Source organism: Pungitius pungitius, chromosome 7 (assembly GCF_949316345.1).
Source record: "Pungitius pungitius chromosome 7, fPunPun2.1, whole genome shotgun sequence".
Taxonomy (NCBI): Eukaryota; Metazoa; Chordata; class Actinopteri; order Perciformes; family Gasterosteidae; genus Pungitius; species Pungitius pungitius.
In genome coordinates, this window is record NC_084906.1 from 14880308 (window position 1) to 14899668 (window position 19361).

The 19361-nt window shown below is 45.0% G+C and overlaps 1 protein-coding gene across 24 annotated transcripts in view; it reads left to right on the forward strand.

The window, feature by feature from the left end:
- Positions 1 to 19361, forward strand: part of adgrl2a (adhesion G protein-coupled receptor L2a) — an 86315-nt gene that overhangs the window by 5826 nt on the left and 61128 nt on the right. For 23 of the 24 annotated variants that reach the window (XM_037470532.2, XM_037470539.2, XM_037470541.2 and 20 more), the window contains exon 2: positions 14382 to 14567. In XM_037470532.2, coding sequence (XP_037326429.2) covers positions 14492 to 14567 — 76 coding nt within the window. In that variant the 5' untranslated portion in view covers positions 14382 to 14491. Of the gene's footprint in view, positions 1 to 677; positions 828 to 14381; positions 14568 to 19361 lie in introns of those variants that run through there. The other variant, XM_037470533.2, reaches the window with a different exon arrangement.

Here is a 19361-nt window from a genome sequence, read left to right on the forward strand (position 1 = left end):
CTTTGATAAAGGATATTTTATTGTACAGTATTTAGTTGGGGGAGTGTGGAAGCTTTGTTCTTGTGATGCAGTTGCCAAGTCAGATGGAAGTCGAGCGTCTGGTCTGGGAGTTTCAGACGAATATCACAGGCACGGTAACGCGCTAAAAACCAAGCTAATCAACAAAATAATTGTCTGTTCAATCGCTACCATGCCAGAGACATCAAACACAGGCGAGGGTTGAAAACACAATCAAATTATCTCCTAATGATTGCTCACGCTGACAGATGAGCGCCTGTAAGTTGGGGTTTTTGGTTTGTGGGGCGACACGTGTCAGGAAGAATGAACTTTTAGAAATTTGAAATGTGCATCTCCTGATCTTCCAACGTATCCATCGTCACCTTTTTTAATGAAAACAATTTTACATTGTTACGTTTTTTTTTCCTGGCAGTGAAACAAACAGAGGGAAGCGTATTAGTCTATTAATTTCAGGGATCCTGCTTCTTTTGTCCTGGAAGAACCCTCCATGTGTGGTCCACACCAAAAAAAATGTTTCTGTATCCTCTACAGACTAAAGTTTGGCCCCTATGTTGGCTCCCTCCCTCCCTCCCTCCCTCCCTCCCTCCCTCTGTTTCTCTCTCCGCGTAGATAATGTCCCTGCAAAGGATTTAAACCGCCCTCGTTGAGGCTCCTTTCAGTAATTGAACAAGCAGAGACTAGGTGCTTTACAGGAAAACAATAGTCATATTATCTCAGATCTTCACCGCGCGGAGATTCGACAGAACGCTGCCTCGGGTCGGGACTTTGCGGACTACTTTGAGACTCTGCGTCGAAAGAAAGGAAACCAGGTTTGCTTTGGTCTGCTTTCTCTGCCTTTACGGGCGAGAAAAAAAGAAAAATGGGTGCCATGTTGAAAGTGTCGCGCTGTTGGAATGCATGTCTCAAGGTGCAACTGGGGGTAAAGTGCAGCCTTGGGTGGTACTTGGTTGGCTTAAAAAAATAAATAAAAAAACCGTGCACACGATAAAGGCTGGGTAATAATTCATTAGAATACAGTGATAATGCTTTTAGCAACTATAGAACAGAAATGTGTGCCGAATGTGTAAATCAATTCACGCGATTGATAATTTTATCATTTTAAATGTACTTGAATTTAATTGCAATTGTGATGATTATTATTAATATTTTCAGTGGACAAACCCCTTCACATGGAAAATGTGTCACCGGGTGTGAATTGGTTTTGTGTGTTGGCAGAGCATGGGGGGGGGGGGGGGGGAACTTTGATTGTGTTGCCGTGGAGCAGAACTGACCTTGTGTGTCAGAATGAGTATTTTCCACGCCTTGTTTCATACGGAGCACACTTAAACTGAAATGGCCTTAGGAGGAGTCGGCTCCTGACAGAGATGCATTGTTTCGGGCAGCCAATAAACCAATGCACTGAGTGGCTACATCTGTGAACCTCATCTTGACTACAGTGTGGGGCGAGCAACAACACGGCAACTGTCACGGCTGCACCTGCTGCGGTCTCGGTACACAGCCTCCCTCTCTGGTGCCCGTGGAGCCGCATCGCTCTCCTTACCGTGACAAGCCGGAGGCAACGGGGCTCTGCCTGGGTCAACGGGAGGGGGGGGTGGGGGTAAAAAGGCTTCTTGGGAAAGCGTTTGAGAAAAGGGTTGGGGGGGGGGGGGGATGTCAGTCCCAAAAAGAGATGTTAAAATAATCTTTCTGCCTTGAGGGCCAGAATTTGGTGCAGTTGGCGCTTGGGTCTAAAGCTCGGATCTGTGATGAAACCTAGCAGGGTTGGAGAGCGCAGGGCGAAGGAAAACCTGACCCCCCCCCCCCCCAGCTTGAGTTTTCCCTCTTCAGCAGCATTTTGTCCTGCAGCATTAACAGTCCGGGGTCTGATATGACAGAAGGTTGTCAATCCCGAATATTGTGAATGAGCAATAGACATAAATGGAGCTGACTCTTTTGCACACACACACACACACACACACACACACACACACACCGCTCTGGTTGTGTATTGAGGCCATCCAGAAGATGATCTGATCAGCTGAGAAGAGATTCAGGGGCATTAAAGGCTTTTAAAACTCATATGTGCTCATATTTGCTACCCAGAGCTAGCTAGAATCTGGTATAATAAACCTCCATTTTTGCACTCTCTTTATTTTATTTATTCCAGTGAATACTTGAAAGTGAAGACGACGCGAGACGACGCTTCTGGTAAAAGAAATGACTCACAAAGATTATTAGAAGGGAACAATGCAGAGAGGATTTTCAGCCAGCAGAAGTGATGCAACATGTCCACTCTCCTGCCAAATTGAACCTAAGAGTGTGAATAGAAATGGGAGAACACGGAGAGTGGGGCCGACGTGAATGCAGATAGTGTGGGATTAACACGGGGAGGAGATTGAGCGACAGCGGCTGTGGACGCCTCTTTGCCGCTTTGCTTGTACAGCTGCGGCCGGTCTGGCACTCACTGCCGCCTGTTGCATCCAACTACTCCACTACTGCTGGGGGTGTTGAGTAATGAACATCTTAAATACTGCAGATAAGTAGATCTCCTGCATGTGTGTGTGTGTGTGTGAGTGAGAATGTAGAATTATTCATCTACTTATGATGAAAATTGGAATGCTTAATATTGACACCTCAGTGTGTCCGTATGATTGGATCTTTTTGGCATTTACACAGGAAAAATACATATACAGGGCTGCCTTAATAATGAATCATGCCTCCTTCTAAATGAGGTGTGAGGCGGCTCTGCTGGTGTGAAGTCTGGCATAAATCACACATACCCTGACTGCTTTATCCATTAGACCGACCTGTTTGTCCTGTTCAGCTACTCAATCCCTGGTGAACTGGGTTTAGTTATTCCGACGAGTGTGAAAAATGCAGCTTCCACTTCACACCTGGTATGTGTGGAATTAGCCACAAAATGACAATCCATTTGGTTATAAGCTCCATTATGAATCCCGGATCTTCATGTATAATGTTAATATTTGTATTAGTTATTTGATGGTCATTTTTAGTAAGAACGCAAAGCGTCCAGTGAAGACATGTTGTCTTCACAACTTTTCCTTCAAGAAATCAAGCCTAGTTTTTGGCTTTGGTCCAATGCATTTTTTAAATAAAAGTCCATTTTTGTATGGATTATTTATCTGGATACAATTTTTTCCCGTTTGTTCAAGAACAACATCGTTCTGAAAGAGTCAAAATTCCCACATTTGGGTTTTATTCGGACAGGATATCTTTTTTTATTATTTTATAATAACAGTTGTATTGAACAGTGAATAATATTTTAATATTTGCTTTGACTGGGAAGTCTATTTGTAGCTGTTAAAATTGAGCAGATTTCAAGTTTTACAGTTTCTTTTTGCATAAAAATAAATTATTTTTGAACAATCTTCTCATTTAGCACTGAAGGAATAAGTCTAAGATTAAATATCTGGCAGCAAATGTAAAAATCGGAGCATCAGGTTTTTCCCCCAGTGATACAATCACAGCAAAGTCAACTGATGACCGGACAGAAAGCTCTAAACAAGCTGCACAAATTTGAAAGCACTGCATCTTTGCCCGGCAACAAATGTTTCATTTTTAGCTTCAGCATCAGCAGCTGAACCAATGCTGTGAGTGCCTTTCTGTAGTAGTTGATGGAAATATGAGAAAAGCAGTGTAAAGAGGACAGTCAAATGGGGGTGGGCAGAAATGGCTGCATTTTATATATTTTTTGTCGTCGCAAAAAAAAAAAGAAAAAAAAAAAAGAAGTCTTTCATCAGCCCGTGCTGATTACTGTGAGTCTGGAGTGAGCTGACAGGATGCGGCTCCTGTAGCCATTACCATCAGAAATGGGTCCAGCGGGCCCAGGGACGGAGGCCCGGGACCCGCCTACAGCTCGGTGACTCTGCAATGTTCTACCAGATAACACGTAGCATAGCGCCGAAGAGGGCTAATCAGTTTAACATGACTCTAATCTTAAGATTTTTTTCAACGATGAACCCCACAAACTTTGACCCATGTGAATGGCGGCGTTGACGTGTGTGTGTGTGTGTGTGTGTGCGCGCTCCTGTGCATAATGGAAGCAGTGTAGCACGAGGGCCGCTGTGCACACACATGGTTCAGGCACAATATTGTGAGGTCGCCGCCACAAAAGTCTCTCGGGCTGCAGTGATAGTTAAACTTTGACAGAATTAAACGTTTTGTGCCAAGGCAGAAATGTGTAATGAAGCCTCCATAACACGATTCTATAACTGGAGCGTGCAACAATGGCCCCGAACAAAAGCGCTAATTGACAATGAGGACGTGTTGATGTACCAGACACAGAAGGATGACAGAGATGGAAAACATTCACAGGACATGTCTGCATATATTCATTAGCTATAAATGAGAACATCTCCTTTGGTGTTACAGTGGGTAACTCTTTTAACTGGTTTCTGTTATTCACACGTGTCGCAAAACGCACGAGATGCTGCCGTTTTAAAGGGCTGTTGAGTTTTTTAATAAAATGTTAAGTTTTCTTTTGGTTACCTCGCAATGATGGCTTTGTAAAAAAAGCTGCTACTAAGGCCAGCCAGAGCAACATTTCCTGTTTAGATCCGTTTGTGAGTTCAAGGAAGTGTCTTCTGAGGTATCAAATGTCACTGCAACGTAACAAGACAATGATCATTTTGTAAAATATGAAACTCTTTAGAGGTCGGAAATTGCATCTCTTTCTCGTGTGTCTCTTCCGACACAACGAGACGGGTTATTATGTTAACACGAAGGTCAAGGTGAAGGAATACAGAGGTAGCCCGGCATACAATCTACTCGCTACTTGTGACAAATAAAACCCAATCTTTCATCCACGCACCTCTGATAGGTGCAAACCGCTTTGCAGCGACGCCTTTTGTTGATCGCAGGATCATCTTCCCTCCCCAGCAAGAGCCCTTGTCGAGGTGCAGCGTTGGGGACTATGTTATCAACCTCACTTCATATTCACAGTGAGTCTTATTCTCCCGTCATTATTTTGGTGTAACTTGGAGCTGTGGCAATTACCCTTCAGTGGATTACCTGTGCAGAGATACAGAGATTAAAATCTCTGCTTTAAACCCCCCCGGCCCGGCGGTTTTAAAGGTGCGACCCCCCCGCGGCAATTCGCTATCGTGCGGCGGAGTACCAAATTGGTAGACCTTTCAGGGTTTGTTGTACGAATTTGAATCCCTTTGGTATTCAAAACAGGAGGGCCTTATGACGGGGGAGATCATTTCCGAGGGAATGTTTTATCGCAGTTGTGTTTGACAGTCTCCTGTATCTGTGTGCTGGCTCTCTTTCTCCCTCCCGCTCCTACTCTTTGTGTTTGTGGATTCTCTGACTTTGGTCCAGCTATCCAAAGAGAGAGAGAGAGAGAGAGAGAGAAATGAACAAAAAAGAAAGTCCCCCCCCCCCCCCCCCCCCCCGAACCGCCCCGTCCGTCTTTGTTATCACTAGAGAGCAAACACGTATTAAACATACACAAGGTGCAGAAGCAGCGATTGCTGTATCTGCCGCCCTGCTCCGGGGGGGGGGAGGGGGGGGGGGGGGCAGGGGGACGATAGCACACGCCACAGGACGTTTTACATTGTTTCTCAAAATCATGTCGTGCCTGAAATCAGGGTCAGTTGCAAGTTGTCGAAAAGAGATACGCTTGCCTAATGACAAAGCATTAAAATGGCAAAGCATTGTTTTATTCAGTCTTTCTCCAAAGGCACAGCGCGGCAAGCCAAGCCAAGTGTTCGCGTGATGACATCTCTCGCGTCCTCGTTGAAGTCTAAATTGATTTAAAAAGTCTTATCGTCTCCCTGGAATGTTGTTCCCAAAGAGGCGGCGTCATTGTACAGTGAGCAGGCAGGAGAAGGATCGAACTAGTTATTAAAGTGTGTGTGTGTGTGTGTGTGTTTGGAGGGGGGGGGGGGGGGGGTTAGTGGGTGGGTGGAATGAGCCAATCTGGGCTTGTTTGCATCACAATCCCAGTGACACAGTGCTGATGTTATGCTAATGAACGCGGCGGAGAAGGCTCAACCCCCCCCCCCCCCCCCAAAACCGTCCTCTCTCTCTTTCACAGCTGAAAGTGGGGAGAGGCCAAAGGGGGGGGGGGGGGGGGGTGTAGTGACACCGAAACGGCACGAGAAGGTCTAATGATGCAGCCTGGAAATTCAAAGCGACTTAAATCGCGCTGTTCTGGCATACTGGCAGATTTAATGTGGTATTAGATCCATCCCCCCCCCCCCCCACGCCCCCCATCCCCCCTTTTTCCATTCAGAATACGCCTCACGTTGTCTCCGTTTTTTTTTTTTTTTTTTCTGTCTCTGAAAACAAATAAATATATAAATACACCAATGCACTATCATCAGGTTGAACAAGCACCATCACCCGTCGGGGCAGTTCACTGATTGAAGATTTGGGGCTGACAAGTGATTGCATCCAGGAGAAGACTCACACCCTCCTTCTCTTGTCTGCGCCCCAGTGCTACGCCTTGTTTAGGTTGACATATGCCACTTCCCCTGTCTGACGAAGACCTTCATTCCAATCTCTTAGATTGAATATAGACACGGCAGCTGGGAAGCGCTCCGCTCGCTCCAGTAGTTTGTGTAGCTCTGCTGGAAGGGAGCGGTCCTCGGCGCCATCTTCCATTTCACTGAGAACTGAGATTCTTCTCTTGGGCCACAGAAAGGTTAAAAGCCTCAATTAGACACTGAGCCAAGGGGCTGAGCGCACTACGCGCAATGCCTATAATCAGAAAGAATCAACGACCCTTTCCCCAAAAGTGAAATATTACTTTCCAAACGTTTGGTCTATTTTTTGATTTTTTTTTTTTTTTGGAAATGTATCACGGCGGCTCAAGTGCAGCGTGGTGATCCAGGTAAATAGTATTAAGCTATTGTTAAATATATCCAGTCACAAAGGAGGAGATGTAGCGAAGCAAACAAAGAAAAGAGGGATTTCTGAGCTTTTAGACGTTGAGATGTGGATGGTGCAAAATCAATATCAGGATTTTACATTCAATGGAAAGTCGATGATTCACTTCACGATAGATCGTTCTTCCAAGGATACGTTTAAATATCTTCTTTCGGTCCATGAAATAATGACTTGGTTTCTCTTTTTGTTTCTAATTGCTTAAATGAGTAAACACACGGATAAATGGCTTTATCCTTCCTTCCTGCTGCGCTCCCATTTTAAACGTCTCTCACAAGTCATCTTCTCCGTTACCTTCCTCTTTTTTTTTTCTTCTTGTTGCTAGCCCCTACTTTAAAAATTAATCACCCTTTTTAATAACGCCTCGCGATCACAGTGCATTATTGATGGTGAGGTGCTTAATAGAAAGATGAAGCAGGGTTTTTAACCATTCAGCTGCTCATTTTATAGGAGGGGGGCGGGGTCACAAAAAGCTGCTTACTGGTGCGTACCCGGGTAAATACACCACATTATTATCATGGACCCAAACATGTTGTTTTTTTTTGATGAGAAGCAACGCTACAAATAAACACGCAGCTGCAGCAGCTGCAGCAGTGCAGCAAATTTCTGACCACAAAAATGTTTATTTGTACGAATAATTTGCACGAACGACTCGGACACTTTTTTTTACTCGACGCTTGTTGCTTGTTGTTGTTGTTGTTGTTTTGCTGTGAATTGGCAGTCGCCCGTGTTTGCGCCTCGCTTGCCCGCCTTTGCCTCGGCCGCGTTGTATTATTTTTTGCATGAACGCCGGATGATCGCACTCATTCGTGGAAATGGAGGAGACAAGTTTGGGAGAGGGTCTTCCCGGGCTCAGTTTGTGTAATCCCTGATTTGTTTTGACTAATATTTAGTCACGGCAAACTGGATCATATAACAAATGTTTCTTTTTTTTTTTTTTTGCTGTCCAAAACCTCCCAAAGTATTTATACGCACGTAACAATTTTATTCATTGGTTTCTGGACCTGAGAGCAAACACTTCATATCACATGCGCTCTGTGTATTCCAAGGTGAATCGTCCTGTGTCAAGGACTTATTGGACTTGATTGGCAGGTACCATCACCATGAGATGCCTATATAATGGCAGGGCTCCCATTCCTGACCTTCCTATTTATCTAGCTGTATTAATGTCAGCCCATTAATTCCTGAGCGGAGGAACGTTTGGCAAAGACACATGTTTAACGGCGCCGGGCTGAATCGTGCTTATCTCCACGGGCCTGAAAGGAATAGTTTTGTGCTATCAGTAACTGGAAATGACATTTTGAAAATTTCATTTCGAGATAATCCACTTCACATCCCAGTAAAACATCAAAATTACAACTAAAAATGTACGGCACCTGTATTAAAACTTTGTTACCGTGGCAAATCACCTGGCTATAATCCACCTGGACAGACAGGACAGGTATCTTTCAGCGCTAATAGGATTTTTGTTGCATTGCTAAAGTGATTATGAGGCTATGGATTTAATATCTATTCAGGCAAAGGGCAGTGTAGCACTCAGCGCTAAGGGATAGAGAAAAATATCACCTGGAAATCACAATAAACACACATTTTATGTCAGCAATTTTAAATTGGGGGATAATCGCAGATAGACACGGATTTTGTATTATTGAAAACTGCACCTGTTCCATTTCAAGATTTCGTTTTTTTTTTTTTTTAAACCACGCTTCCGTTCTTGTCTCTATAAATGTATTGATGGGTTGGAAATATTCCAGCATTTGGTCCATGATTGCTGTATTTAGAAGGCATATGTTGTGACCGGGGGAGGGGGGGGGGGGGTTCTTTAATCCATCATTGAGTTGCTCATAAAAATTGATTTATGGTGCAATGACCACGACGAGCACCGCACGCTTATGTCACCGGCTCCGGCTCTCTCGCATGCTACGGTATATTTCTGGGAAAGTGTGGCTTCACAACGAGAACACAATTTTTCTTTTCTTTTTTATATACGAATAACGGTCCAGATATTCATAAACCGTTGTTTTTTAGGGTTTTCTGAGATGATACACTGGGCCGGGTAATACCTGGAAATGATAAATAATCCTAATTACAATCATAATTAAATGCAGAGGATGCATCTTCATGTATTAATAAACTATGTAATGAAGGTTTGAATGAGTTGTAAACAGTTACCAGTGATGTGGCTGGTTAGGCATTGGTTCGAAGGAAGGTTTTTTTAAGCCGTGCACGTGTTAACGGGGCTTTTATCAGCGACCCATCGGTGGAAAGCTCTAATGAAGCGTGCAGCAGGCGCCTAGTCAAAGACATTCGGAGGTGTGCGAACAAGCCCCTTCACCACCGCGCATGACGTCGAGCCGCGCTGATGTCATTTCAGGGGCCGAGGCACCTCGCCCGGCTTCACTCGACACCTCGCTCGGGGAATCCATAGTTTTGGCTTCACTAGACAAAGTTTTTAACATTTTTTTAATGTCTTTTCCTCGTTGAATGGATGACTTTTGTCTTTAAGGCACCAATGGGCCCATGCGATAAACCACCGAGATTTAACGCTGTCAATCAAACCATTGATTTATTGACAGAATTGTTTGAGCGTAAGTCAACTTAAAATGTCTTTTGGTCGAAGACACCCCCAGGAAAACCCCCTCATCCTTTGCTTTGCCCCCCCCCCCCCCCCCCTCTCTTCCATCCGTTCATTCCTACACACACACACACACACACATGCACGCAGCATGCATGTTTGACCTGGTATCTCTCTGGCTGAGCTCCTATCGGGGTCCAGCGGTCACATGGGTGTCATTCGGCTCCCCCCCTCCCCCCCCTCCCCCCCGTCGCCCCTGTGCTGCTCTCAATCATCCCCTCCACGGAGGGGTCAGCCTCTGGTTCCTCCCCTGCCCCACATCCGACTCAGTGGGGGCTCCACACTCATCCCATCAACAGCCCAATCCCCCGTCTTCGCCCCCCCCCCCCCCCCCCCCTCCCTTTCAGAATAACGCTTGCAAACTGTACATCTTCAGCAGTGTCAAAGCCAGGAACACAATCTCTTTGGGGAATATATTTTGCTCCACAGCCGAGTGTCCCCAGGTAGTTCAGTTTTTTTCTCGCTCAAAGTGGATGAGAGAAACACAGATAAGAGGAGTCTTATGGTATGCATGAATTCATGCATGAGGACGCTGTGGGGAAAACCCAGCCAGAAAACCCAATGTGTTGCCTCCATTCAACATGTGGTGGTCCGTTGGTCCCAATTTACATTTCAGTGAATCTCCCGGCCCATATTTCCCATTCAACTGCGTCCTGTGATGTTCCGTGACAATTAACATCCCAACTCTTTCTTCAGGTTTTTTTTGAAAGCTCGGGGGCTAATTCAAGGGTCAAGCAAGACTTGCAAGCTGTCAATCTTTCATTGTAACCAGACCCTCCTTCACCCCCCTCCCCCCGACCCCACTCAGGTTCTTTATTCTTGCCCCCCCCCCCCCCCCCCCGACCCCCACCTCCTCCATTTTCCCCGGACCCTCTTCTTATAGAATGGCCCAACTCTTCTTCTATTCTCCTGTGGCCCTCCTAACAGCTAGAGAGGGACAACCGGGAGCTTTGTCTCAGGAGCCGGGCATTCTTTGACATCTGCCTCTGGTTTTCAGACCCCCGCTGCATTCAAATTTAGAACTGTCCTTTTCAATTAGACCCCCCCCCCCTCCCTCCCTTCCCTCTTCATTCTAATAACCCCCTTCCTTACAGTTACTTAGCCTTTTATTTATTTAGTTTTCTTACAAAGGGCCAACTTGGATCCCGCCACTCAATTTTTTTAATTTTAAAGCATTTGGTCGTGTTGGGAACTAATAAGCAAACGCATGATTAAAGGCGGCGTTGCTTCTCCTTTTCCCAGAGTACTTAAAATCACCCTATTTAGCCCAAACAGTATATTTAATCAACATTATTCTTGCTTCCCTGTCATCATCAACAAGTGTAAAAAAAAAAGAAAGAAAAGAAGAATCATCTTTTCCGTCCATTCTGCCCCTAAACCCCCCCCCCCCCTCCCACCCCCAGAAAAATATCTAAACAACTTGTTCCCACAGAAGCAGAAACCTGTTCTGAGATCAGACCCCAAGTCGAGGGCTATTTAAAAAAAAAAAAAACAGCCAAGGTCTGATTGCCGTCAGTTTCTGTTTCAAGGCGGGGAGGGAACGAAACCCCCGGCTGAGAGGGGAGACCTCACCTCGTTTCATGAGAAGGGGAGTCTCCCTTCAGTCCGCGCCTTTGGTGTCTCAGCATGTTAAACACTCCCAGCGTGGTACCAAAATATATGAAAGCATATAGAGTGTTACCATCGATTTACAGTACACCCGTCCCCCCCCGTGTGCTACTGATCTACATCCGACGTTTTGCCTTCACGGCGGGGAGGAGGGGGGGGGGGGGGGGTCCCGGCTGCCTCGGAGGCAAAACTGTTCAACGGCTTTTTCGTCTTTTGTCCCGGCGTTCGGACGCAGGAGGTCTGTTGAGCCCGCCGCCTCTCACTAAGCGGTGATAGCAGGGATGCAAGAATAATCACATTGATTAAATACTCAGACTTTCTTTTTTTTTTTTTTTACACTGGCCAGCCACCATGAGACACATATATAGTGATGTAATGCCCGTTGTAATCGGGTATAAGAAAAACGCCGGGAGACAATGCTTCCATGTGGTAATAGATTTGGGGTTGAGGAGGCCATGTGATTGGTCAGAAGACTTTAAACTGTTAATTGAGTTTTAGGACACTTCCATCCACGGAATGAGTCTGAATTGGGTTTGTCGCATATGGCGTTGTGTCAAGGAGGCAGAGCGTCGGCCTTTGCGTTTGCACTTGACAGGTATGAACCATCGGGGCGGTATTTTGATTCTGTACACGCTCCACAGAGGGCATCGAGTGAACCAGATGCAAAAGGGAGCCATATTTGATGCAACGGTGACATGTGATGGCGGGGAAAAAAAGAAGAAAAAAAAGCCAAGATTTTTGAGTGACAGCTAAATTAATTGAATACTCTAACACCTCAAGTTCTTGTGCCTGTGGGAATCTGCTTTGTAAAATGTGAAAATCGCCAAAGACGTTTCTCCATTTTCCCATTATGTTACTATTTCTTGTTTGCCTGTAAATAAAGCAAATTTATATCTATTACCGGGGAGATGGGCTTATTGTGCATTTCAGTCAACTGTTGCTTTCTTTTTTTCTGCAGTAAACCATTTTGTGCATTATCCAATGCTGATTTGAATGGGATTATTATCCCATGGCTTGTAAATATGTGTGATCCAAGTATACTCTGTCTAAGTGGACAACACAGTCAGTCCTTGTATGCAGGGATGAAACTCCTTAAGGCAACGCTATACAGTATTCTCATTGTGTGATGTCTCGTTATACTTGTAGGGACCTTTTTTTAGTGGAGACTGATTATTTGTAGCCACTAGCCTGATGAACTTAATTGGTGCCACATGCACTAATCAGCTAAAAGGCCGGGGTTAGAGTTTTGTTGCAATCCGATTGAATACATTACACTCGCTCTCCCTTATTATTTTTCATTTGCCGAGTCTCATGACTGCGTATTACTAAATACACTGTGGCTGCTGTGTTCTCTGCTCTTGTTAACCTCTTTTAAATGCCTCTAAATTTAGAGGTCTCAGGTGAGACGTAATGTCATACCAGATGAGCTGATTATGGCAGGCTTAATTACAACTTTGTTAGCTAATGTGAGAGCTTCGCCTTTTTTTTTTTTTTCTTCTCTTCTCTCGCCGATGAATTATTGCGCTGCCGGAGAACTCGCACAAAACAGAGTCTTCAGGTCGGGGATATTCTCCAGAGTGGTTGGCGCCAGCACAAGCCCTGAAATTCGCAGCCCTCGTGAACAGAATATCCCCGCCGCCTTTTCTCCTTCGCCGCTAGAAGACACGCTGTCCCTCGAATGTTAACAAACAATCGCATGGCTGTGAGCACATTAAAATGCCATGTTGTTTTTGAATGTGCTAAAAGGAAAGCGGCGTTTCTAATGGGGTCCTGTGTGTCCTGTTGCCAGAGTGACGCCCCGCGTCCCTCGGCGGGAGTGAGAGGAGTGAGCTCGGCCCCGGCGGTGTAAACACACAGACAAAAGGGAGCCGTCAGTAGTGTGAAGCGCATGCCTGGGCGCGCAGGTAGGCATTAGGTTTCACCCCGCACGGCCCCACCGCCGTGACGGGAGGAGGGAGGGAGGGAGGGGGAGGGGAGGGGAGGGGGGGTGGAGGCCGTTTGCTTTTGTAGCGAATGAGAGCAAAAACAAACACTCAGGACACAAACTAACACTAGGAGGGCAGGTATGGATGAGCTGGGGGGGGGGGGGGGGGGGGGTGTGGGGAGAGAGAAAATTCCTGTTTGTGGAGATGTAAGGGAGAGGGAGAGGGAGGGGAAGGGGGTGTGTTTAGGCAAGGAGAGATAAGGTGGTTTTGTGGTCAGTCACAACAGAAAGAAATGACCATTTGCTGGGCAGTGTTTCTCTGTTTGTTTGTTTGGACGGGGCGCGGAGGAGGGGGGCGAAAGAGTCCCGAAACATAAATCACAGAGAGGAACTGTTGTGTTTGAACCTCTGCTGAAGTGGAAGAGGAATGCAAGAAGTGGGAAATGCTATAGAAAAAGCAGTTCATTGCAAATATAAGATATTTAATCAACCCTTTTCGGACCGTTCTAAAAATAACATTATTTCAAAACACAGTTTACACCCACCGCTAATGTAAAACAGTTTTCCCCTCCATTACTGAGGACAGGACAAAGCTAATGCAAACCATTATGACTGAGCAGGATGAAAAGCTTTTTGGGCTAATGGTCACCAAACGATTACCGTGAATATTTTTTTTGCATTTAATGTTACTTTTCAGATATATTTTTCATATTTCATCTTTTAAGGCGGTTCACCGAATTTCTACCGTCGAGTTGATTTGAAATATCTACATGAGGGAAGGTTTTTTTGATCATTTTGATGGTGCACATGGTAAACATCGCTTTGAAATCCTAACTGATATCTCAATTTGTGTTGTGGGAAAAGGAGAACAATTTAGAAATGCTGAAAAGGGAATAAAAAGCAAATCCGATTGGAAGCAGCTCGACAAGTTTAGCATCCCGAGTAGATGGATGGGGCGGGTCTTATCTGTTTGATGACTGCGGTGGTCCCACCCCTCACTGCCCTTTTTGAAATGGTTAGCCTTCAGCAGCCTTTAAGGGATTTCCCTTCTCAGGATTATTGACCTTCTGCGCTTATTTCAGTGCCTCTCCGTGGGTTTGCAGCGTTTCACAGCTTAAGGTTTTTTTTTTTTTTTTTTTCTTCTTCTCACATTTCTGCCGCGAGATGTAAATGCAGCATCGAGCGCCTTGCGGCAAAGCGTGTGACCGGGGGGGGGGAATTCCTCCGACACGGCGACACAGTTTGCCCACGTGGACTACAGGTTTTACCCCTGAACTGAAACCACTCTCCCGCTTTGCCCCACAGGTGACAGGATCAATGATGAGCATCTCCCAGACCAGTTGGCAAGGACTTTCTTAATCAGAACCTTCTTCAGTCACAAGCAAACCTGCCGCGAAGCATCAACTCCGGGCGCCATGGCATGCTCCCTGCTGAAGCTACAGACCTTCTGCTGGTTTCTCATCACACTTGCCCAAGTGCACTCCACGGAGGGTAAGTACATAGGAAAGAAGGAAAAAAGTTGAATTTGTGTTCTCTAGAAGAAACAAAAAAAACCCCCTGCTGATCACTGCTCACGAGGCCTTTGGTTTTCCAACCTAAAACAATTGTTGTTATTCTCTTATTAATAAGAAATGTAGCGTGAGCAGTGAGATTGTCACTCGAGCATAAGCTGCCCCCCCCCTCACCCCCCCTCCCTCCCCCGATTGCAGGCTGTGCTTGTGTAAGTAATGCTGCTCTGAGGACAGTGGGCACAGGCGGATGGGGGATAATCTTGAGTGGTTTCATTAGTTGGTAAATTACGATTTGTCTGAGATTTTCTGCTTGAAAGCGTCAGTGGTTCCCGGTGGCATCAAAGCTGGATCCATTTGTAGATTCCCCGCTAAGATGTTTCGTCTCGTGGCAGACTTGCACAGATTTCGCACCTTGGAAAAAGAAAAAAAAAATGTAAAGTCTGAACGTATTTTAATCACGGTGAATTTAGCTTTTATTAAACAACTCTCAGCTGTCTCGTAATTGCAAGCATTTTGCATCCAACCCACCCATAAACTGTATACCGTACATGCGGGTGTTTGAATACAGGTGCATCACTTTTTGAGGATTTGATTCAGAATAAACTGCTTTCCATCTTTGCGGCGCGATGTATCAAAAGCGTCACTGCAGATTGGGCTTGTCGGTGCCAACTGTTGAGGCTCGAGCCAAATGTTCGGGATACCTACTCTACTCACTTTTAAAACATGCAGTAATGTAAGAATATTTATTCTAGTTTGGGAAGGCATTGATTCATCAAGATGCTTCACACTCAGTAGTGAGTCGCACCATATGTTTTTTCCCCAAGTATCATCTGGCAAAGGATTGGATCTTTAAGAAAAATAAGTGCTGGTCTCGATGGGCTTTAGTGGATTAAAGAAAATCACATGAAAGTGGTTGAACATAATCAACTGTATTACACGTTGCGTCGGAACTTCAGCGGACTGTTTCAGAAACCTTACGCACAGGTCACCGTTTGCAATTTGATGGCCGGGGCGTTTGTAGAAGTAACAAAAAAAGGGGGCAGAACAAAAAAACTGTGCCCCGTCGAGGCGTTTCTGGTTTGTCTCTGCTAGGTTTCATCTCCTAGCAGTGAGGGGACCTTGATGTTACCCCCCCCCCCGCTAACTGTTAATGCTGGTCCAGGGTGTTTCTGGCGAATGCTGTGCGATGAGATTATTCTCCATAACGGGTCCTTTTTTTCCTCCTCTTCTCTATTTTGTTGTCTACTCGGTGTAGGTGGAATCCATAGCCAATCCAAATCGCGTGGCCCTGTATGGAGCTGCTATATACTATCCTCAATATAGCACTCGCCAGAAATGCGTTAGGAATCCTTTCGTCGGGCCGTTAATTGGCTGTGGCTTGATTTGCGAAGGATGTCCTGTGCCAAGCTGGTGACTAATCTGCACTTCGCACTTTTCAAGCTCCACATTCTACTAATGCCACAGCTCGCTTTTGATCCTCGACCGAGATGGTACAGAAAAAAAAAAACCTACTTGCTAATATCCATCATTTTTTGCTGAATCTAAATAAAAGCAAATATTCCCAACGGGTTCATGGCGAGTCCAGTTGGGTGGAGCCATGTCATGCCGTACAGTATGAATGTGGCATTTATACGTTGGATATCACTTTGAGGCGAAACTCCCCAGGCGAACAGTGGCAGCGAGGAGTGACGGTGGATTAGAGTCAACTTCACTTTCACTTGCAGATGTATAACGAGAAAAACGGAAAGAAGGAACAGACGTATCTGTTGAGATGTGTCATTCAACCTTCCTTGTTCTTGTCTTGTTCCCCTTCCGTTCCCCGTGACAACCACAGGGATCGGTCCAGAAACAGGTCGTTACAAACAATATCCCCAAGTAAACATGCTTCATTAAACTGCATCTCGCCCTAATATCTTTTTAATGCATTTTTATAATTGAATGAAATGAGTTAGTGGAAGGCTGTAAATAGTCTTAAGTTTTGGTCCGCCCCCCCTCACCCCCCCTTTTGTTTTTTAGTATTTGAAGGAAGAAATACTCACAGCCTAGATTGACACCGCAATCGCAATCTCTCAAAGGAGCCCGAGGGACCTGTAGAGCTTCTGAACCAAAATATATGTATATAGAATAAGCAATGCTTTACCTCGGAAATCATTTGTTTGATTTTTTTCCGTCCCGTTTGTGAGCAGCTTCTTTTTATGGCCGTATTATTTACAGTCAATCAACAACAACTGCTGAAACTATAATAATGATTTTATTTTTTTTAGAGCTGCTGAAACTCAAATCATTATTAGGGATAATACAGGTTATTTACACTGATCTCAGAACACACATTTGTCTGTAACCCTATGAAACCCCAGGACGGCCATGTAGTGACATGTGAACCTACTGTACAGTAATCAATATTAAGATCAGTACAGACACCAGCATGCAAGGTACTACTCAATTCAAGCTATTTGCCTCTTCAAAAAACATGAATTCTAAAATGTAATGTCATTCGGTTTAATTTTCACATGGAGCAAAACATGCTCTGGAGGAAGAGCCTTAAAGTAGGATTATTCCATCATGGGTCGTCCTGGCTTCATTTTGAAAGGTTTTCTTTTCTTGTCAGAGATTCCTGTCTTTATTACAAACTCTGGGTGTGGTGTTTGAGTGAAGTGGGCTGTATTAGGGATTAGGAACCAGTTTCAATTGTAGCTTTACAAGGGACTGAAAGTCAGGATGCATCCGCCTTTTCTGCATGAATATTACCATTTTTAAAAAAATGTATGGTAGTGAAATACTGAATTGTACCATTGTCCCTCCAAATGTCATTACACAACATTCCTTCATTGAGTCACTTTCCACACAGATCAGGGCTTTATGGTAGAGCGAGGTCAGTGGGAAGGTACAGGACATCTATGGTTATCACTTTAATCAGGATGCTTTACTCTGACCTGCTTTGATATTGTTTTGCATCAATAAAAGTTTGCCCTCAGGCATTCAGAGGGATCTTCTTTGAAGCTGCAGGTTTATTTCCTTTTGTCCTACCGTTGTCCTCTGCGGATGTCACCATAGCAACCCACCAAAAATTGAGATGAAGTTGTAATTTATGAAGTAATAAGGTTTCTTTCTTTTTTTATTTTTTTTATTTTGCAAAATGTAAAAACCAATGTGATTTTCCCCACCAACACATGCTCAAATTGGCTCGCCTGTCTTCCAAAATAATTTAGCCACGTCTAGTGGGGTTGAAAAGGATTTGTCCGTATCAGCAACAGAATAACAAGTAACACCTAGCTCAGGCACACACTCTCTTCAAAGGCTTTCCAGAAGATTTTTAGAATTACAGTGAGACAGAATTAGAGAGCAGAGCAAGGATTTTGTGTCAAGAGCTGGCAGGGCAATTTTTTTTTTTTTTTTTGCAGCATGCTAGAATTAGCGCCAAGTACACACCGGTGGAAAATGGTTCTGGCGCTACCTTGGTGTTGAGGAACTCAACCGACTTGTGATCAACTTTTACGGTTTCAAAATGGTCAGTGATGGAAAAAATAACAATTTGTCGTGCGTCAGTTTGAGGTTTGCGGTATCAAACTTTTAATTGGTAAACAGACGTGATCTATAGAAGGCCAGCAGCACTTGAACGTTGCCCATTCTGTGACTTTGGGGACACACACAGAGAGAGAGAGAGAACGCCGTGATATAAAAGCTGCGTTTCGGTGGCGGAACGTGTTTCAACGAGTCTGACTCGGAGCGTTTCTGTTCCCTCAGTAAACCCCTGAAACCACACCATTGTTTCCCCTCAAAGCGTGAAATGTTTGAAGCACTTGAGATTTCTCAAGGGCAACAGGGAAGGGCACCTTTTTAAAAAGTCCTCTTTTTGTACCGTGTGAAAGGAAAAGAGGAGAGACTTAAAGCCTTCAAGTCAAAGTGAATGGAGTGAAATAGACAATCAAGGTGTTCGGAAATGTAATTATTGGATGTAAAAGCCCAGGGCTTTATTGTGAGACCAAACCCACGAGAACAGGATCCAGCACCTGCCCCCCCCCCCCCCCACACCTATTTGCTCTTTCAAGCCTTTTCTTGGAACCACGAAAGCACATTTATAGAAGGTCCTAAAAAATGGGTATTTCTTCCTTTTTAGCCACGTCAGCAGGAATCGTGAGCGTATTATACTGTGCTTACCAATATTCGGCCACTCCCATTTGGGTGCCTCTTTCTCGGCAGCTCTGTTTTGCACGCTATCTTGAGAGAAATCTGTCAAGGGCCAGTGTGTAGCGCCGCCGCCTGGAGGCCTTTTTCTTTCAGGATGCTAATTTGTGTGTCCGAGGGAAAATAATCGTTCCCCGTCGCGCTGCCACACTCCCGCTCACAGTGCACTTCCTTTGGTAATAAAGGAAGTTTGGAAAAGTCCGGCCCACTGCTAATTTGATCAAATAAACAAATCATTTCCTAGCTAATAACTATATGAAACACTTATTTGGCTGTCAATGTTCTATTGGAGGCGACGCTAAAACAGTTGAGGTTGAAGGGGCGAATCTTCTCTTTGTTGCTTTTTTTTTTTTTTTTTTTGTCTTTCCCATCTCCTGCCTGATGTCATTCTGTATGTTTGCGGCAGACTGTGGAATCTGGCTTCCCGTGGAGCCAGGCAGGCGTGGGGTCTGTGTACAGAGGCCCACCGTGCTGTCAGGTCTCTTTCATCGCCAGCCGGGCTCGGGCCAATGAGGAGATAAGGAGACAATGAGGAGTTTGAGAGCAAGCAGTGGCAAGGTGTAACGGCAGCCCCACCACCCTCCATCCC